At 41.6% G+C, this 26,226-nt stretch overlaps 2 protein-coding genes across 3 annotated transcripts in view; one reads left to right on the plus strand and one right to left on the minus strand.

Moving 5' to 3' along the window:
- COL9A2 (collagen type IX alpha 2 chain) overlaps nt 1-26,226 on the minus strand; it is a 135,146-nt gene that overhangs the window by 45,264 nt on the left and 63,656 nt on the right. The window lies entirely within an intron of this gene.
- SMAP2 (small ArfGAP2) overlaps nt 2,372-26,226 on the plus strand; it is a 55,904-nt gene continuing 32,049 nt past the window's right edge. Inside the window, exon 1 of the mRNA XM_049878912.1 lies at nt 2,372-2,893. Within this exon, the coding sequence (XP_049734869.1) occupies nt 2,791-2,893 (103 nt within the window). The 5' untranslated portion in view covers nt 2,372-2,790. The remainder of the gene's footprint in view (nt 2,894-26,226) is intronic.

The raw sequence follows: 26,226 nt of genomic DNA on the forward strand, positions 1-26,226 counted from the left end.
TGGTCATTATTATATACCTGTGGACATGCAGGAGTCGTTAGGTGGTACAGTTAATACACTCAGCTGCTAACCGAAATGTTGGTAGTTTGAGTTGACCCAAAGGTACTTTGGAAGAAAGGTCTGGCGAGCTACTTCTGAAAAATCAGCCATTGAAAACCCTATGGAGCACAGTTCTACTCTGACACACAAGTTCCTCAGGTCCCTGGAATTGGGCCTGAGCCCCTATGGTTAGAGGAAGAGATTCAAAAGCCGACCAAGCTGTCTTCAAGAAAGACTTTATGAGATTTCACAGGTACTTCTAATATTATCATCATTCCCATTTTATAGATGAAATAAATGAGGAAGAGAGAGGTTAAGTAACCTGCTCAAAGTCACACAGAAGTAAGTGGTAGAGCTGAGGATTTAAACCCAGTCATTCTGGCTCCATAGTCTGTGTGCTTAACCAGAAGACTATGGTGTTTCTTACTAAATGCAAAAATTTGAGAAGCACTGTCATAGGTGAGGAAACCCTGGTGGAGTAATGGTTAAGTGGTATGGCTGCGAACCAAAGGGTCCGCAGTTTGAATCTGCCAGGGGTTCCCTGGAAACTCTATGGGGCAGTTCTACTCTGTCCTATAGGGTCGCTATGAGTCGGAATCGACTCGACGGCACTGGGTTTGGTCATAGGTGACAGAGAGCCACTGAAGGATTTTAAGCAGAAGAGCGTGAGTCAATTAGCTTTGTTATTTAGGAAGTTCTCCTAACAATGGTGACAGTGCAAGGGATCAATTTAACTAGGATTAGACTAAGACAGGATTTGCACAGTAAAGGTGTTAAGATGAGGAGGACTTGAACTAAGGTACAATCACCACAATTAACTGGGTAATCTTGAGCCTCTGTTTCATCAACTGACAAACACATATGGTGATGTCTATCTTGATGGGTTATTCTGAGGATCACAGCAGATGACATAAGCAAACTCCCTGACAACATTAAGGCTCTACAACCACAGAGATCTAGGTCAAAATCCCAGCTTTGCTACTTACTAGATGAGAGTGTTGTTTAGTAATACTTTAAAGTTTCAGTTTGCTCATTTATAATATGGGCGTTAAGGTAAGAAAAACTATTACAAACTGGTTGCAGGTTGGGACAATTAGCTTAGGAGGAAGGCAAAGTTCCTCTAGAGAAAGAACTAATATTTTGTTTAGGCAAAACACCTTAATGAACTTGTGTGTTTAGGAAAGGCAAGTCTCTTTGGGAATAGATAGAAAGGGAGAGGTCTAGGTGGAGAAGAATGAAATTGTTCTGCTTAATAAAGTAATAGAAAATTTTAGCTTTCCTCTGATGAGATAGAGATTTTGACATAATCCTGATCTTGGGAGAAAGTAGAGAGATGGAGAAGAGAGATTTACAAGAGGCAAGAAAATTCTGAGCATCCAATCTTGCCAGTTTCTATGATCCATTCTTTCCATGGCAGCCAGAGTGATCTTACAAAACTGAAAATTTGATCATGTTGTTCTCCCCTCTTCCAGTACAGTGCCTGTTACTGAGAAGTTTCTTGGTAACAATTTGCTGAGTGAATGAACAAATGAATGTATGAGCCATTTGGGAGATAGATCACTAAGGAAAAGGACAGCCACTGAGAAATTCTCTATAGGAGGGGTGGATTTGGACAATTATGTTTGATATTCATTTTTAAATAGTTGCCTATTCTGTGCTATGCTGTAATCTCCTCCCGCCCCCTAACCTTTAGTAAAGGCCTTTTACACAAAACTGCACTTTTACGGAGGGAATTTAAGGAAAGAAAGAATCTAGAACCAGGCAAAACAATGTCCAAAAATGGCAGTAGCCCAAGAGGAAAGCTGATGAATAGGGGGACTCAAAATTCAGTGGGAGCAGGCATTTTAAGTGAGAGGTGACCAGAATCCTCTGAAATTTGGGGAAGGGTGTGACGTTCCCCTTATTCTGAGTTAGAGGCTTAGTCCCTTCTAAATGGAAGAATAAGCTGGAGGGTTTTAGGGTACATAAGGATGATACATCAGGTTACATAAGGATGATAAGTATTTAACTCATAAAGTTGTAAGGATTAATTGGGGAAAATCGTGTAAAGCGCTTAGCAGAGTGCCTGGCACAAAGTAGGAGCTCAAAAAATGTTAGTTGTTCTCCCTCACTTTCTTCTACTCCCTGTGCTCCCTTTCTACCAGGCTCCATTCATTCTTTTCCAAGGACATTCAGGGGGCGTGTCCACTCTTCCCTCCGCCCCCCGTCAGTCCCCGCCCCTCACTCCTCCCGGGATTGGTTCCTGAGAGGCGGAGTCCAGGGAAGAGCCCAGTGCGAAGCGGTGGGGGCGGGGCGCATGCGCGGGCTGGGCTGGGTGGAGGTGGAGGGGAAGAGCTGCCGGAAGTAGGCGGCGGAGGTGGTGGCAGAGCAGGCGACAGCTGCCAGGGAAACCGAGGCGCGGGACCCACAGCCCGCGGATAGGCAGGTCGGGGGGCCATCTCTGTGCCCTGCACTCAGGAGCACCTAGAGCGCCCTTTGCCTGGGCTGAGGGGCCCTGGTCCAGCAGCCGCCTCTGGACCCTGGCCTTTCCTTAAGCCGCCAGGGGGCGCCGCGCTGAGGGGCTGTAGAGTGGGGGTCCGGAGGAGCTGACCAAAGAAGGGACTCCGGACCGGGTCTGAGGAGAGAGCTCTCCCCCGCTCAGGAGGTGCCCCTGGGCGGGGGACAGAGAGTTCTTACACCCGGACTGAGGCAGGGGCATTTGGGGGCGAGGAGGGCGCATAGCCCTCTGCCTCCTCCACCGGCACCCTGGCCATGACAGGCAAGTCGGTGAAGGACGTGGATCGGTACCAGGCGGTCCTGGCCAACCTGCTGCTGGAAGAGGATAACAAGTTTTGTGCAGACTGCCAGTCTAAAGGTAGCGCATCTCTCCCGGCGGGCGAGGGGTCCAGCTTCCGGGCCGCGCCGTGGGGGCGGCCTGTGTAGGGAGGGGGCTTCTGGAGCTTAGGCCGCCCAAATCCTCTTTAAATAGTAGCGTGCTCCTCTTGCTGATGAGCTGCTCGGTTGTCTGCAGCTCGGCGACTGGCGTGGGAAGAGGCTGCGAGGGCGAGAGAGGGGGCGGGGTGGTGGTGGCGGTGGTGGCGGCGTGGTGTGTGCCGGCGAGAATGTCAGTATTTCAGGGCTCTGAATGAGTTCTGTCAGTTCAAAGGTAGCTCAGAGCTCTCGGCCGCTCACTTGCAAACCTGGTGATGAACTGCAATGTGTGTGTGTGTGTGTGCCGCGCGCGCGCGCGCGTGTGTGTGAGTGTGTGTGTGTGTGTGTATGTGTGGGGGGGGTGGAGGGAAGTGAGATGACGAGGACAAAAACTGCTTAAATGATCTTTAAAGGTGGCGATTGTTGCTGCCTTGCTCTTTGGTTAGCAGCTACTTCTGTCATTGACAGAGGGCTCAGATGCCTTTCTCCCTGGATGTGTCGGTGGGAAACTGCCTCATGCAGTGACACAGTGCGGATTTCTTAGACAGCCTAGCCCTGGCTGTGGAGTGCGTTGGAGAGGCCTAATGCGTGTGTGGTGGTGGAAACTAGTAGATTTGGACTGTAGTGCAGGATCCCTTCTATCAGTGAAGAGAAAGAAGCAAGAGATGCACTGAATTTGTTGCTTCGTGATGGTTACACTTCTAAAGGTGAAATGTGTTCATTGGAAATTGGAAGAACCATTTAGCCTTTGTTTTCTGTACCCTGGAAGATTCATGGTTTGATACAATGAAAAATAAATACGATAGGGAAACTTGATTATTGATGAAATGTTTGCACTCGAAATTTAGAGATACAAGCTTTGATAAATATTTCGTTGCCTATTTTCTCTCTGAATTCTTTGGTATAAAATTGGAGAGTTGGAAAAATTCTTTTCCCTTTGGCTGAGGAGAAAGAGTTATGTTTTGGGGACTATTATTATTTTGGAAACCCTGGTGGCATAGTGTTTAAGTGCTGCGGCTGCTAAGCAAGAAGTCAGCAGTTCGAATCCACCAGGCGCTCCTTGGAAACCGTAAGGGGCCGTTCTACTCTGTCCTGTAGGGTCACTATGAGTCGGAATCAACTTGATGGCCATGGGTTTTTGTTATTTTACTTTTGTTCATAATGCAGTGGCTTTGCCAGTGTTGTTTGCCATACATCATATTGGGCATATAGTATAAAACAAAGATTCAAATGTATTTCTATTTATCTGTATTGAGAAAGGAGATATATACTTGATGCTTTCATATAAATACCTTTTATTTTAGAAAAATAATGTTATGTGAGGAGAACAGGGGAATGATACATCAATGCAGGCACCGAGTACTGTGTTTTAGTGACCTCTACCAATATATATATATTTTTTTACCAATAGGTACCAATAGGTAAATGGCATGTGGTCCATTGGGAAAGCAAGTCTCTATGAGTTCTTTCCAGAATTTTTGCATTAGCGAGAATTCATTTTAAAAAGTACTTTAGAGTCAGTTTATATTGAGCAGATTAATTTCCTAGAGTTGATTCTTGTTAGATCTTGTAGATCTATTGGAAGACCCGTTTTAAAGATTTGGAGTGCACATGCTTTACTCATAGTCCCTATGTCCTCAAGTTGACAGTTATAGTGAAGCAACCTATTGGAGTGAACATTGGTGCATTTGGGAAGTCAGAGGCCATTCTGATGATTAATGACACCCCCCTCCCCATTTCTCATACCACTCTCATGCTTACTCATATTCTAATAAAATCTAGCATGTGGGAGAGAGAGGTTGATTCACCACTTCCTCCAGATTTTCCATTCCTCTTTATCAATAGCATTACCCAGGTAATGAGACCTCAGTTAATTCTTAGTGAGAACTAGTAGCTGCTGACTGTAAACTTTACTCAGTTCATTTATCGTTAACTGCTGTCCTGGTTCCTGAAACAATTCCTTTTCAAAAGTTAGTTTTAAATTTTAGCTTGCTGGCTTCAGTTACTTGGCCATTGTATTACAAATGAGACGACAATGTGTGAGTGATCTCTCAATTCAGTTAAATAAGACAGTTGGTGAAGTCTCCATTTGTCTAGTTATGAGTTATCTAGCCCCTTCCTCCACTCTTTCAAACCCTCTCACTCATCCCTGCTCCCCACCTTTTTTCTAATTTTTGTTGTTGCAGTGATCATGTGAACAGCTATCAGATCATGGAAGTAAAAACTGTTGGCTAAAATGAGGTTTAGGTTTGAGTTTTTTATCTGTATATGTCATGCCCTTTATTACTTAGATAACTGAGATCTAACTGTATAGAACCTGCTGAGTGATTGTTAATCCATTAGTATTAACTCAGATGGTGTACCCCTGGACTACAGACCTGTGGGCAGGTATTTTTATAAAGTTCTAAAATAACTTTTCGACAGTGACTCTTCTTTAAAAATCTTATATTTAAGAGTGATTTTTTCTTTATTAATCGGTGCAGTGGTTAAGAGTTATGGCTGCTAACCAAACAGGTTGGCAGTTCAAATCCACCAGCAGCATCTTGAAAACCTTATGGGGCAGTTCTACTCTGTTCTAAAGGGTCTCTCGCTATGAGTCTGAATAGACTCAGTGGAAATGGGTTTGGTTTTGGTTTTTAATTTGAACATCAGAATAGAGAACAAACATGTATTCTCTTTATGGTTAGAAGTTTTGTTGATTCTGGGGTTTTTAATTCTCTTTTTTTTTTTTTTTTGGAGCACAGTCACCAGTTTCTGGGACATCTGAGCCATTAGAGTGATTCTAGTGTAGGAACGAAAGCTGCTTTGATACTGCCCTTTTAAAAATGCTGTCACTTGCGCTAGGCCCACAGATGGTATTTCTTCATCACCCGAAGCCCTCAAGTTAATGTGGCCTTTGAGGTAAACTTTTGGACTGATTTAACTAGTGATAGAATAGAGGATAAATATATTAAAAATTCTAGAAATGTCAGCCTGACTCTGGCTAGTTAACATCAAATTCCATTTTTGGGTAGACCCTTAGTGGGGTCATACTGGTCCAAGATTTGGTATTTAGCTCTGCAGTTCCAGATTTTATCAGTGTACCTAAAATAACTCATAAACAACCTCTTCAGAGACTGTAGCTTAAACTAGACATTATCTTATTTACCATGAAGGGATCTACTTTTCTAATGACCTGAATACTTGTGTCCACTATTGGGATACTCCTTTCTCGCTATCAATGTTTGTTAGAAATTGAGAGCAGTTTAATAAGCAAACAATTAGAATAGAAGAAATTTGATGGTCTTGAACTGTAAACCACCACGTGGAATTCTTGAGTCTGACAGGAACTTTGTAATAATTGTTTACCTGTCACCTATTCTACTACATCCTGTCTCTGACATGTTTCACGTCAAATTACCTAACCTCTGCCTTTGTTCCAACCCCCATTATATATATTTTTTTAATTTAAACTTACTTTTTGATAAGATAGTACTTTCATGTGTTTCAAAATTTAAAAGGTCCTGTCTTGGTTATCTAGTGCTGCTACAACAGAAATACCACAGGTGCGTGGCTTTAACAAACAGAAAGTAATTTTCTCACAGTTTAGGAGGCTAGAAGTCCAAATTCAGGGTGCTGGCTCTAGGGGAAGGCTTTTTCTGTCAGCTCTGTAGGAAGGTCCTTGTCTTTTTTCAGCTTCTGTTCCTCAGTTCCTTGGAGATCTCAGTGTGTCTTGGAATCCATTTTACCCCATCTCTCTTCTGCTCACATGTTTAATCTCTTTTATATCTCAAAAGAGATTGATTTCAAATACATCCTACACTAATCCTACCTCATTAACATGACAAAGACAACCCATTTCCAAATGGGATTCTAACCACAGGCATAGGGATTAGGATTTACAACACATACTTTGGGCGGACATAATTCAATCCATAACAGGTCCAAAAGGGAATATGCACGGTGAAAAGTTGTCAGCCACCATTTCCCTTCCCTGGAAGTAACTAATAGTAGTATTTTTTACTTTTAGGAGATAATCTATGCGTAGACAAACAACTACATTTAAATATATTCCTTTACAGTGCTTTTATGCAAATAGTAGCATACTAACCATAGTTCTTGATACATGGTGTTTTCAGTCAACAGTATAACATGGACAGCATGAAGATTCCCTCTCCATGTGCGTTGAAGAGCTTTTTCATTCTTTCAAGATGTTTTCTAAGGCTATATATACCCAGGCTATCTTAATTAAGTTCAAAGATGAATATTAAGATGAAGTTAAGTGATTTGGAATATATCTGTTCTCTTTAGGGCATCTGGGAAAGTATCCTAGGCCCGTACATAGCACACATAAGCCCATCTTTCAGGTGGCAAGGAAACAGAGTAGTGGGAGGGTCTGTAGACTCGATGTTGGAATATCCAATTAAACTCTTTTACTCTACTTATTGTAGCTGTGTGACCTTCAGTACACGACTTAACTTTCCCAGCTTAATCTTCCTGGTTTGAAAAATCAAAGTGCCTTGTACACTAATCCATTGCTGTGGAGTTGATTCCGACTCATAGTGACCCTATAGGACAGAGTGGAACTACCCCATCGGGTTTCCGAGGAGCAGCTGGCGGATTCGAAATGCTGACCTCTTTGGTTAGCAGCCAGGCTCTTAACCACTGTGTCACCAGGGATCCTTGTAAACTAAAAGTATTATACAAATGTAAGCATTATAATTACCATTCCTGATTTCATTTATTTTATCTTGGTTTTATTAGTTTCACTTTCTTACTTGGGTTCTAATTTAATTCAGAGTGACTCTCTGAAGGTAACAAAATCTTTAATGCTGTAAGGTTTTCATATTTCCTTTTGGTATTACCATAACTTGCTTATGTAATGGATGGAGACCTGGATGGTTAAGATGCCTAGTTGAGGGGGATGGGAGACTGGCATCGTCGCTGTTTTTCTTATATAGAAAGTTGGTAAAACTAGTTTGTTGTTTTATAGAAAATTGATAAAATAAATTGACTCAACAGTTCAGAGCCTTGCTTTCCAAATGAATTCCAAGTCAACTTAAGTTAAAAAAAACCCACTTTATTCCCTTGAGTCCTCTGATTACTGAAAGGCACACTTGGAATGACTCACTCAGTAATTCCCTAGTCTTTAAGCCAAAACCATTTCCTTTATAAGGGGGTTCTGGCATTTTTGCAGGTGTTCTTCATAGTACCCTTGAGGATGGTCTCTGGATGTTTGCTGACTTCCCAAACTTGTGTGAAATGTTAGATCAGGGAATTTCTTTGTATAGAAATTTTCTAATCGTAGTACTGAATTTTAACCCCTGTAAATTGATATCTAGCTTTGCTTTACATTTGTTTTCTGTCAATAGCTAGATCATTGCTTGTTAAATATCATTCCTTGGAACAGGAACCTTCCTATCAATTTTTAATTATTTTAGCTGTATTTTTGGCACCTTTTGAGAGGTAAAAAAAAAAAATGCCGTCAGAACATAAGGAGTTCTCCTTCTATTTCTAGTTGTTAAAGGCCTTTTCGAACCAAGATCAAATAACTTTCTGAGGTTTTACGGCTAATGCACCTTAACTCTGACAGTTGTGGTGAGTTTGACACAGTTTTACCGAAGCTAATTTATCAAAGTCCCCATTAGGATGCTTTTTAATATCAGTGTGTTAAGCCCGCTACCTGGGCGATACTTTCCTATTCATTCTCCTTGTGTTTAAATATAATCTTGTAGCAGCTGGAGAGAGAATATAAAAGGCCATATCCCTTAGGGAGAACTCTTTACAAGTCTGAGATCCCATGGTACTTATATTGAGAAAATGTTTCTTGAGCACCTACTTTGTGTCAGATACTATACCAGGGTATTGTTGTTGTTGTTGTTGTTAGGTGCCATCAAGTTGGTTCCAACTCATAGCAACCCTGTGTACAATAGAACAAAACACTGCCCGGTCCTGCGCCATCCTTATAATTGTTGTTATGCTTGAGCCCGTTCTTGCAGCCACCGTGTCAGTCCATCTCACTGAGGCTCCTCTTCTTTTTTACTGACCCTCTACCAAGCATGATGTCCTTCTCCAGGGTCTTGTCTCTCCTGATAACATGCCCAAAGTACGTAAGATGAAGCCTTGCCATCCTTTCTTCTAAATAGCATTCTGGCTGTACTTCTTCCAAGATAGATTTGTTCATTCTTCTGGAAGTCCATGGTATATTCAGTATTCTTTGCCAAACACCATATTTCAGATGCTTCAATTCTTCTTCCATCTTCCTTTTTCATTGTCCAGCTTTCACATGCATATGAAGTGATTGAAAATATCAGGGCTTGGGTTCTGTGCACCTTAGTCCTCAAGGTGACATATTTGTTTTTGAACACTTTAAAGAGGTCTTTTGCAGAAGATCTGCCCAATGTAATACGTTTTTTGATTTCTTAATTGTTGCTCCCATGGACCTGTACCAGGATATACAGATTAAAAGATAGAGTCCTTGGCCTCAAGGATTTTACAGTCTAGTGGGGAAGCAGATGTGTAAACAGATAAATGGTGCAGTGTAATAATTATCATTATGGCATTGTATACAGGGAGAAAGGAAAGCATTGAAGAAGGCCAAAAATCTGGCTTTGGAAGTCATGGCTTTAAAGAGACAATTAGGCTGTGTCTTAAAGGGTGAGTGTAAGTTTGCCAAATAAATTTAGGGCACTTTGCATTCTAGGCAGAGGAAATAGAAGGAGCCGAGGCTCCAAGGCGAGCTGTATTGTGTGTGTGTGTGTGTGTGTATGAAGGGGAGGGCAGGGGATTCTTTAGTATATTTTGACGACGTATTGGAGAGTGGTGAGAGGTAAGGTTTGACAGGTAGACAGGAGCCAATGAGGTCAAAGTCCTAGCTGTGCAGTTGACTTGCTCTGCAGCATGGAGATTAGAAATATGCATTATGCTTTAGAGTCCTGTTGTGTAAGAAGCTCATAGCATTGGAGGCCCACCAGCTACTCAAGTGGAATTATAATTATTGCAGACATGAAATGCTTCCTAATTGTTGAACAGTAAGAAAGGCCTGAGTACTGTGCCCACAAGACCGTCAGGGAAATATATTAAAAAACGTTCGTGGGTAAACTAAATTATCTTAGAAAAGCCTAGTGAAATGCCAGCAATAGATTTATGTCATTTCTGGAGTTAATGGCATTAATTTCTGAGGCTGATCATGCTCTTATGCTCAAGCAGGCCATCATTTTGAACATTTGATGCATGTTCTTAGTTGCTCAGTGCTTAGGATCACACACAGGTAGTTGGAGCCACATCTTTCGATACACTTTTCAGCAAACATATTGTTTCCGTGTAAAGCAGAAAACAACTTTCTTTCTGCATTTTTCATCTGATGTCATTATGGTATGTAGGTGGCAGCTTTCTTGGGCACAGTTATCTATATCACTATTTGCCACATGAGTCATTGTTTGGTTTTGTTCTTCTACCTGAAAATTCCATCTTGGAAATAATGTCATGCAGTTGGTGACTGCAACCCTTCACTCATTATAAATATCGCAGCTGCTTTGTATGTTATGTTGATGGATTCTTCCTGTGCCATAGAGAAGGGATAAAATTACATTGAGCCAGACTCAATGCCTCCAAATAATATCCCCCATGAAGAAGATACCAACCAAGAATTTGCATAAAACACACATATGTTCTACATTTTAAGGGTATAATGCCTAACTTTTGTTATTTTGGCTGCTTAAATCCTCATCACAGTTGTACTTCTTTTTGAGCAAGTGACCAGTTTAAGTAGATAATAACTTTGAAGAAGGTTTGTATTGATCCCTGGAGTGTGATAGTTCAGCATACCACATTGAAAAGGTAGGAACCAAGTGTGTGTAGAGTGGAACGCCTTAGGATTCACTCTTCCCTAATTCCTCTATTGTTAAAGCAGTCTTCTTGTATCAGTTAATTTTTTGGATCGTACTTTGCCACAATTGACATGTCCGCTAGAGTACAAGTTCCATGAGGGCAGGGGTTGGTGCTTGTTTTTGTTCACTACAGTATTCTCAGCACCTAGAACAGTGTTTGGCACAGGGCAGACTCTCAGTCTGTATTTGTTTGAATGAATGAATTTTCTCATCTGTAAATCTTTGGCTTCTTATTAGAAGAAATCTTTTACAGAGTACCTGAATAATTGTTTAATTCTTAGGAAAGCTATTAGTTTTCTGAAAAATAAGTTTTAAAATATGTTTTGAAGGCTATACCAGTCAGGGACTAGTCAGGGAAATAGAAACCACTGTAGGTCTTACAAGCAGATAGAATTTAATATAGGGAATAGCTTACATAGGTGATGTAAGAACTGAGAAGCTAACTGGGGACTGGTGAGGCAACCCAGAGATTAGCAACACCTGGGAGCTGCTATGCCCCCAAGGACCGTAGAAAGTGCTGGCGTCATCAGAGGCCAGAAGCCTGAGACATCTGATGTGAGCCAGAATAATGGAAAGACAAGCCGTCTGGGTAACAGCTGGATCCTAGGCAGAGTAAGAGAGGGAGCGTTACCCTGGCTTCCCTCCGCCCCTCCGCCCCCGCTTTATCCCCGCCAGTGCCTCCCATTGACTTATGCAGAAGTCAGTTCGCAAGGGAGCCTGGGAAATGTAGTTCCCTGTGATACAAAGAAAAGCAAGGCTAGATCTGAGCACAAACAGGCAAAGGCACAGAAGTACTTACAAAATCTCCAGGATATAATTCTTTCCCCTTATAATAGTTGTTTTGGACAAGAGATAAGAGGGTTTTTCTGGCAGATACAACCTCACGTGCTTCTAAAAGATCTTAACTGTTGCTGAAACAATAATTAGTCCTAGGAAGTAATATAACAATTCAGTTGTAGCCTATATAATTAGGGTGTGTGACTAGGCAAATTGCCTTCTGTTGTACCTACGCTTGACTGTTGGCTGCTGCCAGGAGTGATTTATCATTTGGTTACTCAGAAAATAAGTTCCCACCCTGTCAATTCTGGGAAGCCTGAGGCATGATATATCTACCCTGTCCCTCCTACGTCTGGACAACTCGAGTCAGTGACACATAAGATGTACCAAGAGAATTTTGACAATTGCAGCCTTAAGACATGATACAGATTAGTCTTTGCTTAATCGTTAGAGTAACTGTGGTAGAGCTAATATTCCTTGTGCCACACACCATTTTAATGCATTTAACACTCTTCACCCCCCACAACTTCACATAGGCTGTCACTAGGCAAGCGAGGTGAGATCACTGGATCTATTTTTTTCTACACTGGACCTGAGAAGTATTACGTGTTTTAAGGGATGTTGCTGCTGCTCAGCTTAAAGACAGAGCTTCCCAGGTTGTTTCAAGTAGTTTTCTTGACTATAAAAATGTTTAATGAGTTATATGGTATAAGTTCAGCACTTCTGGAATTGCTTTTTTTGTCAATCAGGTCATCTGCATTTGGGCCCTTGCTACATTAATGGAACGGAACTAGGCCAGCAGAGGTTTTAGTGGAGTGTGACTATGTTTGTTTTCAGGCTATTTTCTGTGAAGGCCACAGATAAAGAACTCTCATTGAGCAAAGTTATAAACTGTAAAAATAGCCGAGTTTTCATTGTTTTTCTCTTTTCCCCCCAAATTAACTTCTTGGCAAGTTATATTTATGTATCTGTGAAGCTACATTTCACAGATGTAATTAAAATGTCATTTGGTATTTCAAAAAGTATATCAGACTGCTTCCCAGAGTACCAGTTCTTTTTAACCAGTGTATTTCAACTTAAGAGGTACATCTATGCATTTTTGAAGCCTCATATTTAATGGTAATATTCCACTACTATATTTGACGCTTCCCTTTCCCAAACTTTCTTCTTCCCTACCCTACTCTTCTGGATCCTGTATTTCCTCACAGGCTTTGTGGATGCCGGTCCATTGATGGCTGAATAGCAGGTCTCCCCTCAGTGGAAAACCCCAGAGATAAGCCAAATCCACCTTCAGCTGTGGCCATCCATCAGCGTAAGGTCTCCCTGGTGGTTGTCTTCAGTTCGTCCAACTCTTTCCTCCACGCTCATCTCCCTCATGTGTGACTGAAACTTGCTCTGACATCCCACCCTTGTAACATTTCAGTAGGTAGTAATAGGATTTTATTTATTGTTGTTTCTTTTCAATTTCAGTTAATGTTAAGTAATTGTCTGACTGTTTTTTATTGGCCATAACCTTCTTTCCCCCAAATTTGTGTATTTCGTATAGGTATTCTGGTTTGCTTTTCATTACACATAGGATACAGTTTATTTAGAAAGTACTGGCTTTCATAAGCCCACTTGGAGAATGCTTTGTTAACACTTTTTTACTTCAAGTCTAAGATTTCAAAAAGAAATTTCTTTATCTGAAATATGAGAACCAAGCCCCCTCAGGCTTCATATCCTTTTTCCTCACCCAAAAACCAAATGTGTAAACATTCTCATTTTATGATGTATTGAAAATAGTAAAGCAGAGGGAGAGAGACCTGCCTTCAACTGTAGCTGATAAGCCCATCCTAGCTCAGTGTTTTTGAGCAAATAGAGCACCTTTTCTTCTCTTTTTCTCATTTAGCCACACTGTCTTCTGCAGCAGTTGCTAGTGATGGAAAGACCATAAGTCCCCAAGCTTCTAACCCAGAACATTACATCTTTAGATGTGGGTTTACATGTTAAGCCTACAATATTACTTCACCTTATTTGCCTGAAGTGCCATCAGGAAGTTTTCTGTTTAACTTCCTCTTTTCTTGCCTCGCGGGAAGTCCCTGATGTGTGGATTTAGAAATGAGTCCTCCAGTGTTTCTAGCTTTGAGTTAAAAAATGTTTCTTAATGTATTGTTTAGGTGGTGGTTTTTGTTCTTATGCCTTTGAAAAATAATTTCTTCAAGAATGTTCTCTGTGAACTGATAACATCTTATGCTATAGTATAAAGCTCGGAGTGGTGGTGGCTGTCATGGTGTCTTTTTTTTTTTTTGACACAGCCCTCAAATGAGAAATAGGAAGGAAACTCCCTGTTCTCACCATGGTGCTTCCCCCCCCCCCTCAAATAGCTATAAACAACAGAGCTAGTGGAAACAAATTTAAGTATGGCAGCTGATTTGAGAAAGAAGAGAACTAAAAGATTCAAGCCATTCTGCTGTGCTGAAAAGCATTTTTACTAAAAGAATAGCTGTTTGGAACTGGGGTTGGGCTTTGTCTCTCTGTAGGTAGGCATAAGGAGTTTGGTTAGAGTAACTGTGTCAGACTAAGGCAAAATTCAAGAAAATATCTTTCCTACAGTGTGGCTACTGTATTAACGTTCTCAGCTCGTACATGATAGAAAGGAAGCTCTACTAAATGCAGTGTTGGGATAAAAGGATTCCAACCCAGCTCCTCTTCTGAGCACTCTGACTTGGTTCTGAGCCTAGTCTGTGAACAGAAGCAGCCTGACACAAGTGACTCTAATCAAAAGTCCGAAATTATGGGCAATGTGAAAATAGGGCTTGGTTTCATTAGACTTCTCATACATTAAAGAAAAAGGAAGAGAGAGAGAGAGATTTATTGCCATAGGAACAGACTCCCAGACTAGTTCTTTTTTGTCTTATGGAGTTTTGGGGAGTGAGGAAATGGAGAAGTCCTTGTATTTATTATCATTAGATGCTGTGTCTTTAAAAAAGAAAAACTTTATTTTTACTGACTATGAAAGTTGTTCATATTCATGATAAAAGCATTGGAAAGTATGAAGAAGTATAATAATACAGAAGATATTTTACCATAATCCTTATCATCTATTTTTTTAGTTGAGCTTATACCATATAATAATTTTACATTATTATTGTTTTGCTTAACATTTACTATAAGCATTTCCCATGCCATTAGAAACATTTTAATACCTTTGTTGTATTTCATCATTTGAATATATCATTATTTACTTAAATCTTGCCCAACTCTTGGACCTTTTGGTTTCCAATTATTCAGTATCATAAATAATGCCGCAGTGCAAACTTTTATGTTGCTGTTAGATTGATGGGTTATTTATGTGTTCAGACTTGAGTACTCATGTGGGCCTCTTAATTTTAAAGAGTCGTCACGGGGGTCCTCTGGGCTGAGCCCCTGTAGAGATTGCCTTACTCATCTGTCGGTTTGTTGTACTGTGGTGCCTTGCATGTTGCTGTGATACCGGAAGCTATGACACTGGTATTGCAAATACCAGCAGGGTCATCCATGGTGGACAGGTTTCAGTGGAGCTTCCAGACTTAGACAGACTGGAAAGAAGGATGTGGAGCTCTTAGAGCTGAACAGAAGATTTCAAACGGTGGCTCAAGAAGACAAAGTAAAGTATTATAATGAAATGTGTAAAGACCTGCAGTTAGAAAACCAAAAGGGAAGAACACACTCAGCATTTCTCAAGCTGAAAGAACTAAAGAAAAAAATTCAAGCCTCAAGCTGCAATATTGAAGGATTCCATGGGCAAAATATTGAATGGCACGAGAGGCATCAGAAGATGAAAGGAATACACAAAGTCACTGTACCAAAAGGAACTGGTCCATGTTCAACCATCTCAGGAGGTAGCATATGATGAAGAACCGATGATACTGAAGGCAGAAGTACAGTCTGCACTGAAGGCACTGGCGAGAAACGAGGCTCCGGAAGTTGACAAATTTCAGATGTTTCAACAAACAGGTACAGCTCTGGAAGTGCTCATTCGTCTACGCCAAGGAATTTGGAAGACAGCTACCAGCCAACAAACCGGAAGAGATCAATATATGTGCCTATTCCCAAGAAAGGTGATGCAATGGAATGCAGATATTGAACAATATCATTAATATCACTTGCAAGTAAAATTATGCTAAAGGTAATTCAGAAATGGCTGCAGCAGTACATCAACAGGGCACTGCCAGAAATTTAGGCCAGATTCAGAAGAGGACATGGAACAAGGGAAATCATTTCTGGTGTCAGATGGATCTTGGCTGAAAGCAGAGAATACCAGAAAGGTTTGCCTGTGTTTTATTGACTATGCAAAGACATTCAACTGTGTGGATCATAACAAATCATGGATAACATTGAGAAAAATGAGAATTCCGAAACACTTAATTGTGCTCACAATGAATCTGTACTTAGACCAAGTCATTTGAACAGAGCAAGAGCATACTGCTTGGTTTAAAGTCAGGAAAGATGTGCGTCAGGGTTGTATCCTTTCACCATACTTATTCAATCTGTATCCTAAGCAAATAATTCGAGAAGCTGGACTATATGAAGAAGAACGGGTCATCAGGATTGGAGAAAGACTCATTAACAACCTGCGTTACGCGGATGACACAATCTTATTTGTTGAAAGTGAAGAGGACTTGAAGCACTTACTGATGAAGATCGAAGACCACAGTCTTCAGTATGGATTACACCTCAACATAAAGAAAACAAAAATCCTCACAAATGGACCAAAAAGTAACATCATGATAAAAGGAAAAAATACTGAAGTTGTCAAGGATCTCATTTTGCATGGATCCATAGTGAGCGTCCATGGAAGCAGCAGTCAGGAAATCAAATGGCATATTACATCAGGAAAATCTGCTGCAAAAGACCTCTTTGGAGTGTTAAAAGGCAAAGATTTCACCTTGTGGACTGAGATGCACCTGACCCAAGCCCTGGTGTTTTCAGTCACCTCATATGCATGCAAAAGCTGGACAATGAATAAGGACAACTGAAGAAGAACTGGTGCCGTTGAATTATGGTGTTGGCAAAAAATATTGAATATACCATGTGCCTCCAGAAGAATGAACAAATCTGTCTTAGAAGAAGTACAGCCAGAGTGCTCCTTGGAAGCGAGAATGGCAAGACTTCATCTCAGGTACTTTGGACATGTTACTAAGAGAGCCCAGTCCCTGGAGAAGGACAAGATACTTGGTAAAGTAGAGGGTCAGCAAAAAAGAGGAAGACCCTCAATGAGATGGATTGACACATTGGCTGCAACAATGGGCTCAACCATAACAATGATCTTGAGGAAGGTGCAGGACTGGGCAGTGTTTTGTTTTGTGGTACATAGGGTCGCTATGAGTCAGAACCAATTTGAAGGTGCCCAACAACAACAGAGATTGCTTTGCTATGGGGGTTGTCGTTCTGAACTGCTTTATTGTGGCGGACAGCTACCGGGGCAAGAAGTGTAGAGTTGTGGACTCCAAGCTTGGCCATAAAGAACAGCTTTCAGGGCATGATCGCAGCAAGATGGGCCAGTGCTCCCACATTATATACCTGATGTGTGGAAATATTGTTGTGCAACAAATATTGGTGTGATATATTGTTGATTAGCATCTTATGTTGTTCCTTCAGGCCTCCTTGACTTAAATTCAGACTGCTGGGAAAGCAGATTAGAGACCCTGTATTTGTCGAAACGGGATAATTATTGCATTTTTTTTTTTAAAAAAAAGGGGATTTTCTTAGCCTGTAAATTCCATGAGGACAGGAACCATGTCTCATGTGTAACTCTATACCTAATGCAGAGTGTCTGGTACACATTGTCCATGTCCCCATCATGGACAACATTATTATGCTAATGTGTGTTCAGATCATATTCTTTTGTTTTAATTTTTGACAATCACTGCATACTATTAATTCAGATGTTTGAAGATCTGTGATAATCCAGGAAGCTGGGCAAGTGAATCTCATAGTTACTTTGTGGTAATTGCCTCTTGGTGCCAGTTCATTTGTGTGCTTCCGACATCTGTGCCACATTAAAAGCTGGAGCCAGTCATGAAGCTAGTGCTGTGCCCTCTCAGTGGGAGATTTGACGTGATGCATCATCTTGGGAAAAATCTAGCGTGGGGTGTGAAACCAAAGGCTGAAATAGCAGTCCTTTAACCCTTTGTAGGGTGGGTAAGTATTTTGACACAGTTCTCGTGTGCTATAGAAATTAATAATAACCTTGCAGCAGTTTCAGAAGTTTTCTCTGTACCCACTGGAACAGGTTTGTTTAATTTGAGGAACCTTACTTTGGCTCTTTTGGAAGCTGTGATATTTTTTCCTCGAGGCCTGCCCTGGGTTCTTCTGCATAATGTTCTCTTTGCAGGATCTTTCTTTCCACAAGGCCGGCATCTCTGCCCCACTGCCTAGTGCACATCCCTTGACCTGCCCCTCATTATACCTAATTCTGAAATGGATTCCTCCTTTATCGGGAAACACCTAGGTTTTGAAACATTGTGGTGGATGTTTTCTTTTTTGAAAGGGCAAGTCGCCAACTTTGGCTCTCCTCCCTCAGCTGGGGCTGTTCTGATGGACTAACATTTAGCATGCCACTGTGCTAGCCATCCTGTACTTTGGTCTCAGAAGTCATTTCTGTTCTGTTGTTTGTTTAGAAATGAAAGATCAAGCTTGTTTGGATATGGTTGTGATCCAATTGAACTGGCACTGATTTTCAGACTTTGTTTGCCATGGGTTCCTCTGTCGTGTCAGGAAAGCTGTTGCAATCCTGGGGAGAAGTTCACGTGTACATGGTCTTGCACAAAGGTCCCTTTGCTGACTCAGAAGGTTTTGTATAAAGCTTCTGCCTGGGTGAAAGACACAAGCTTTCCTTGACACAATTGAGAAACAATTTTTTGCCTGGTCACTAGTTCTTGAGCTCTAATATGCTTTACTTTTCTCCCTTTGTGGGCTTCCTTAGAGGAAGGGGAGTGTGGGTGGGGAAAGGGTGTGAATAAGCTTTACACACAGTCTCAGATGTTGGGCTTCCCTGGAGCAGAGAGTGAATTGTACATTGTAATAACAGAGTACACCTAAAGTACAGGATCTTAGTTCAGTGACCATTCAATGAGCATCTACTAGGTGTAACACAGCTTTGGGGTGGGAGGTATAAAGATGATGCCAGTTCCAACTGGCTGATGACTTTGGCTATGAATTTGGGCAGATGACTTGACCTCTCAGGGCCTTAGTTTCTCCAACCATGCTTGGACTAGATGATCTCTAAGGTTCTTTCCAATTTTAGAATTCTGTACTCTAAATGTTTGTCTGTTTGTTACAGAATAAGAGAAGAAGCTTTTCCACAGAATTGAAATATTCTTATTATCTCACATGGTCTAAACTAAATGGCTTAAAAATGGTTCCTCTAGAGCAGGGTTTCTCAATCTCACACTATTGATATTTTGGATAATTCGTTGTTGTTGAGGGCTGTCCTGTGCTTTGCAGAATGTTTAGCAGCATCCCTGGCCTCTGCGTACTAGATGCCAGGAGTAGCCTCCCTCCCCAGCTGGTTGTGACAACCAAAAATGTCTCCAGACGTTGCCATTGCCCTGGAGAGCAAAATTGCCCTGGTTTAGTACCACTGCTCCAGAGGAAAAAGAGTGATACTGTTTGAATGTGGGCTATCTTTAATATCCATATTGATATTGTTGCTCTACTGCTTACTACCTATTTTATCAGCAAACATATATTAAATGTTTACCATATGTAAATGTGTCAACACTTGATTATGAGAGAGTTTAATTACAATGTTAAGTTTTGAAATACCAGGTCCACCTGGCAAGCTTTGAAATGATTGCTTAGCTGTTGGCTGAGCACTCCCTCCCTACGCACCAACTGCAACCTGCTGTTAGCTGTTGAGGTAGTGATTAAAATATATGAAAGCATTTACTTGCAAAGGTTATCAGGTCAGCCCCTGGCTTTGTGAGTTATAGATCAGGACTGGGCCTTGTATATCCAGAATTCAGTATCATGGCATTTATCCCTTCAACTACCTAGGAGAAAAAATTAATCCTGTAGTCAGTGTGATGGGGGTGGAGGTGGGGGGTGGGAATCTGTGCCCAGGATGGAGGATGAAGAGCAATCACCCTTTGTTAATAGGTTCTTCTAAAGATACCAAAACCAAACCCACTGCCATCGAGTCAATTCCAACTCATGATGACCCTATAGGACAGAGTAGAACTGCCCCATAGGGTTTCCAAGGCTATAAATCTTTATGGAAGCAGACTGCCACATCTTTCTCCCATGGAGCTGCTGAGGGATTTAAACCTCCGACCTGTCAGTTAGCAGCCAAGCGCTTTAACCACTGTGCCACCAGAGTGCCTCTCTTCTAAAAATATGCACCCCTAAAGTAGGCTGGCTCACTTTGCATCTTCAGTACCTTTTTCACATTATGAGTAGATGTTGGTTGTTGCAAAGAGGAAGTTAAGGCTTTAACCTGAAGTAACCTAAAAAATGTAAAGAACTAAATGTCCCCAGGGGGTGGAGGAAATAACTTTTATCGGACAAAGTTAAAATCTGTTACCTAAAGTGAGGTCATGATGGATAGGAAATTTAAAACAAAAACAGAGGCCTTTGAATCAGTTCCAACTCATGGCGACTCCATGTATGTCAGAATAGAACTGTGCTGTATAGAGTTTTCAATGGCTGATTTTTCTGAAGTAGATCACCAGCCCTTTCTTCCAAGGCACGTCTGGGTGGACTCCAACCTCCAACCTTTTTATTAGCAGCGGAGCATGTTAACCATTTGCACCACCTAGGGACTCTGATAGGAAATTAATTATAAAGTCAAGTTTTGAAATATGGAGCCCACCTGACAAACTATGAAATGATTTCCTAGTTGTTAGCCAAGAAATCCCTCCCTACGTACCTCCTTCCCCCCAAACCTGCTGTTAGCCATTGAGATAGTCACTGAGATAGTCATCTTCACTGGATCTAGTGCAGAATGGTGCTGTTTGCTGACTAGAGTATGTTCTGTGAGCATCCTTGCTGGGATGTTCTGGGACCCCAAAGCCATGAGTTAGACATGTAAGCTTGAATAGTCCCTATCCCGTGTCTCATTCCAACTGAGCCTTTACTGGAGTAATTGCCCACATGGAGACGTCAAGCCAAACAATTATTTGTACTGAGATAGCCTCACCGTTTAGCAACTAGTGAAATAATTTCCCTCCTAACCCAAATGAAAGCAACTATTTTTTGTTTCCTCCCTCCCCTTTTCAGAAAAGCCATGTCTCAGCCACCACTCTTCTAGCTTATTCATAAATGCTTTAAGCAGAGTCTTTGTGTAGCGGAAATTGGTTAGAGTCAAAGTATCGTGGGCTAACAAGGGGACAAGGAGCATTAAAAACACCCTTCCCCTTGGCTTTCTATGGACAATGTTTAAATTACCTTTGTGTAAATTTTCTAGAAGTGATTTAAACCTCAAATCCACATAAGGAAAATACTCAAACTAGGCTTTTAAAAAAGTATACTAAAGGAGACAGTTATTACTTAAAAGGGCTCACAAAAACAAAAACAAAAAAACCCCAATAAACAGTAACAACAAAACAACCATAGATGAGTGCCACAGAGAGGCAACAAAGTGCTGTGGGAGCCAGAATAGGAAGGAGGGAAGACTTCATAGAGAAAGTGAGTGGGGCAAGATTTTCACAGAAAAGTAGTTTGCAAATAGAATAACCCATGGAAAGCTATTTCTGAGAGATTGTAGGTAGATCAGGAAAGTTTAAGTAGTTCAGTGTTCCTTATTTGTCAAAACTTAGAACCTCCAAAAGTATGAATTTAGCAAGGAAAATCTACAAGTAGAGATGATCAGTTGACTGTATGGCCCCAATTCCATCCTGCTTCTCCGTCCCATTTTGAGTTGTTCCATCTGGATTATTGATGCTTTCCTCACATTACTGCCTGTGCTGTAAAACTCTGGCTCATATGTGGACACAAATGACTGCCTTTGATTCATTTTTCCCTTAGCCCTGTTGAGACCACTCAGAAATTTGATTACAAACAGGGAACAACAACAACAAAAAAAGTTTATCACAAAATATAAGAAACTAAAATGTAGTCACCTTTTCAAGGTTTAGGTTCCTGATCCTACCTTAGCTTGTTCCAGTCCGTGTTCCATTTCATAATCCTGAAGTCTCTGTGCATTAGCTTTTCAGCAGCAGTGTAACTCTTAGTCATCTTGGTTGATTTCTTTTTTTCTCACCTCAGGCCATCCTCTATATGAATGGTTTTATCTAATGACCTAAGAATTTACTCCCTATAGAACTTGACCTATAGAAGTAAAAGCCAAGCCAACCTTCTTATCCTGCTGCCCACTTAGGTCTCCTTCACACATTTCTCAGTAGATAGGAATACAGGCCTCTTCCCAGGGTTATTGGCATAATGAGGGCCCTCATTCTCAGAGTCTCCTCGTAGAAGCATTTATTTAACACAAATTGTGTACTTTTACTTTTAAGGGAAAACTTTTTTTTGACTGCATAAAATCTAGAAGCGTTTAAACAGCAAAGCTTATTCTAAACAAAAGAACAGAAGTTAAAAGAAATTAAAAACCAAGAAACAAATGGTTACAAAATGTCAGCTCTCCTAAATCAGGGCTTCCAACCTGTTTGGAATGGCTCAGTAATTGCTGACTTAAAGGAGGACAGTTTACACATTGCATAGCAACCAAATCCGTTGCCCTTCGGATTTTGACCTGAGTAGAAAACAGTGATGCTCCACTCAAAGATGGCAGCCGACCATGCTGCTTTGAATGTGTGTCACTCTCCACGGTCCTGCCAAAAATCCAGTCTCCTGCATGGACCCCAAATGAAGATCAGAGACTACAGACTTTGGTATGAATTGCAGCTCAACATACAGAAAAAGAATCCTCACAACTGGACCAATAAGCAACATCAAAATAAATGGAGAAAATATTGAAATTGTCAAAGATCTCATTTTACTTGAATCCACAATCAACACCCATGGAAGTCAAGAAATCAAACGAAGTATTGCATTGGGCAAATGTGCTGCAAAAGACCTCTTTAAAGTGTTAAAAAGCAAAGATGTCACTTTGAGGACTAAAGTGCGCCTGACCCAAGCCATGGTATTTTCAATTGCCTCATATGCATGTGAAAATTGAACAATGAATAAGGAAGACTGAAGAAAAATTGATAACTTTGAATTATGGTGTTGGCAAAGAATATTGAATATACCAAGGACTGCCAGAAGAATGAACAAATCTGTCTTAGAAGAAGTACAGCCAGAGTGCTCCTTAGAAGCAAGGACAGCTAGACTTCATCTCACATATCTTGGACAGTTTATCAGGAGGACCCAGTCCCTGGAGAAGGACATGATACTTGGTAAAGTAGAGGGTCAGCAAAAAAGAGGAAGACCCTCAATGAGATGGATTGACACAGTGGCTGCAACAATGGGCTCAACTATAACAACGATCATGAGGATGGCACAGGGCCAGGAAGTGTTCCATTCTGTTGTACATAGGGTCGTTATAAGTCAGAATCGACTTGACAACACCTCACAGCAATAATAATAGTGTCTGTAACACTAGAGGATTGGCCTCCACTGGCGGTAACTTGAGGGCTTCATTGTCAGTCTAATCTTCTTACTGGCTTCACAGTATTCTTTAACTAGGCAGAAAATCTTTTGGCTAGCTCTTTTCCTTTCTTTAAAGTATATTTGCTCTTTACTATAAAAATAATCATAGCAGCATGTACCAGAATCTCCCAGGAAACTCCAAGAGACTTGGGCCTTTTCTCAAGCTTTCAGATACCACCACTAGAGTACTGCACAGCTGCTCCAGGATCAGCTGGAAAGACATTTTTATGGCATTCATGAGGTTCTCTGTGGCTCCAAAGGGCACCATAGCTCTGCCTGTGATTGTCAGCGTCCTGTGGGCCACAACTGACCACAAGGAACCCTGTGGAGCGTTCCACCTCTAACGTAAACAAGTGCCTGGCAACCCGGGCAGACCATCAGTGAGGCTGAGGGAGGCCAGCCGGGTTCTATAAAACATGCTCTCTAACTTTGCTCTGCGTACTACACAAGTAGAAAGTGATATTATTTGTACATTTGGAGAAGAGAAGAGGGCTAATTGCAGCCAGGGTCCAGCTTGGAGCTCAGGCCACTTTAGGCCCCATTTGGCCGTACAGGAAACTGGAGATCAAAAGCAGTCCCGTGCCATAACTTTCTGCACATGAGTGTGTCAGGACATAGTGGTGGGACACGCTGCACTAGAGGGCTCGTGTGCCTGTATCCCTGAGTGAGGTTCATTCTCCTGACTTGAAGTCTCTTTCTGTAGCATGGAAACCTGATCCTGCCTACCAAGGTTACAAGGGTATCCCTCTCCTGAACATTCCCTCTCTCCTTTGTGCTGGTCAGTGCAGGCAGACAGGAGCAGAGGACTGGAGGGCTTCACCAAAAGTATTAAGTAAGATACCTGGATTTCAATCATAATTCAGGAGAAATCAGTTGGAACTGGCAATGCCTTAACATTTCATGGGTTTTCAGTGCAGCCAGTTTGTCCCCATTCAACTCAAGCATTTTTGGGCAGGGGAGACTATCCTCTAGTGAGGACTCAGTGACCCAGGCTCCTTCTGTCACATGGCCCTACCATTCAGCACGTGACTCCCAAGGTTACCCTGAGTATTATCTTCAATCCACCCAGTTATCTTCACAAGTATGGTTGCCTCTGAGGAGGGAATGAGTCCTTTCTTTGGCTGTATTTGCCACCTTTTATTTCTTTAAACAACACCTCCTTCTAGTATCTCTCTGGTAGACTCTGACCCAGAGCCTTCTTGTCCACCCCTGGGACTCTACTGTGAGCAACCTATCCCCAGCAGCTTTACCTGAGAGGTACCTTTACCGCACAGGCAGGCCTGGAGGTGGCCAGATTTTGGGTTGCAGGTCCCCCTTTGAAGGTGGAGAATAGAGGCTCTGGCCAAGCTTGGTGGTGAGGGGAGGAGGTGGCCACGTGCCTGAAGAAGTGAGAATTGGTGTTTTGTTTATAATTCACTTATTTATTTTAAAAGGAAATGGCCATGCAATTTAAAAGTTTATAACCTGTTCCTAGAAGTAAAGAATTCCAACATTATAGGGGGTGAAAACAAAAAAAGAGGCTGGGGAGTATTTTAGTTGGAACTCTTGACGTTGCAAGTGACAGACACACAACTGGAAGTAGCTTAAGCCAAAATAGGGATTTAATTTTTTTTTTTTTTTTTTATGGAGGTAGCTCACAGAACAGCAGATCTGCAGGACCCATGGCAGCCCTTGAAACTTTGGGTCAGAATCACGGATTCACTGTGCCCAGGAGACCCTCTGTCCCTGTCTAGGTGTCTGTGGGTAGGTAGAGTTCACCCTCTCATGTGTCTCCCTGTGGCAGGACCATAACAGCTGGTCTATGTACACAAAATTTTAAGGGACAATGATGTCATTGCTGGCATATAGAAGTGAGAAGAGTAATAAGAATTGATTTTAGAAAGGCCCAAATCATGGAAGAATTTAAGCAACACTTAGAAGTCTGGAGTTCAATTGATGGTGAGGGGCTAATTAGATGTCCTTAAATGGGGTAATGACATCATCTTCACATTTCTTTGGCCGAAAGTCCTTTTCAAAGCCTGTAACAAGTCCAGACGAGGACCTGGTCCTTTCCCTCCTAAAGTCTTCTGGGGAGTAGAGATGAATAATAATGCTGCAGGTTATTTGATTTGATAGTTTTTTGTTACCAAAAATATCACCTAAGTACACACTAGTTACCATTAACTGCTGGGATAGACAGAAAGGAAGAGTTACACCCTAACATACAGTAAATCCCTACCTACTAGTAATAAACCGGGAAAATAAGACTGGTGTTGAGCCAAAATTTACTGAAAGTTAATTGCCCTTCCTTCAGTCTTTCCAGAGTAGCTTAATGAATTTTGGAGGTAGAGTTACTGTCTTTTAGAAGTGGATTAGATTTTAGAGATAATCTAACCAGGTAAGGAAATTGACTCTCAGAGAAGTGAATGACTTGCCCGAAGTCACACAGTGGCAGAGCTTAGACAACCTCTATCTTTAACTGTAGATAACAGGGGCCAGGAAAATGACATGAGATATGTAAAAGCATCCTACCTGACGTGTTGTTGTTAGGTGCCGTTAGGTGCTGTTGAGTCAGTTCCGACTCATAGTCACCCCATGTACAACAAAATGAAACACTGCCCAGCCCTGTGCCATCCTCACAATTGTTGCTATGCCACCTTTGAGAGTCTTCCTCTTTTTTGCTGACCCTCTACCTTACCAAGCATGATGTCCTTCTCCAGGGACTGGTCTAGTTCAGGGCAAGTATTGGTTTTGCCAAAATTTAAAGGAAATGAGTAGCCAACGTATAAAGGACCTGAGGAAAGCTGCTGCACCCAACTGTGGACATGTGCCCTGTCTTAGCCCTGGCTCTTTGGTTGTTTTATTGCTTTGGATTTTTATTCCTTTCTCTTGGCCCTTTTTAAGTTGTATTTAATTTTGTGGTCCTCCCTTAGTCAGGGCTGAGCAAAGTCAAGGCCAGTCCACTGTCTGTGTAAGCATTGCTAACAACTAGAGAAAGATGAAGAATGTCTTTCTTTTCTTCCACTAGACCCCAGTTGGCTTC

Source organism: Elephas maximus, chromosome 3, assembly GCF_024166365.1.
Source record: "Elephas maximus indicus isolate mEleMax1 chromosome 3, mEleMax1 primary haplotype, whole genome shotgun sequence".
Lineage (NCBI taxonomy): Eukaryota > Metazoa > Chordata > Mammalia > Proboscidea > Elephantidae > Elephas > Elephas maximus.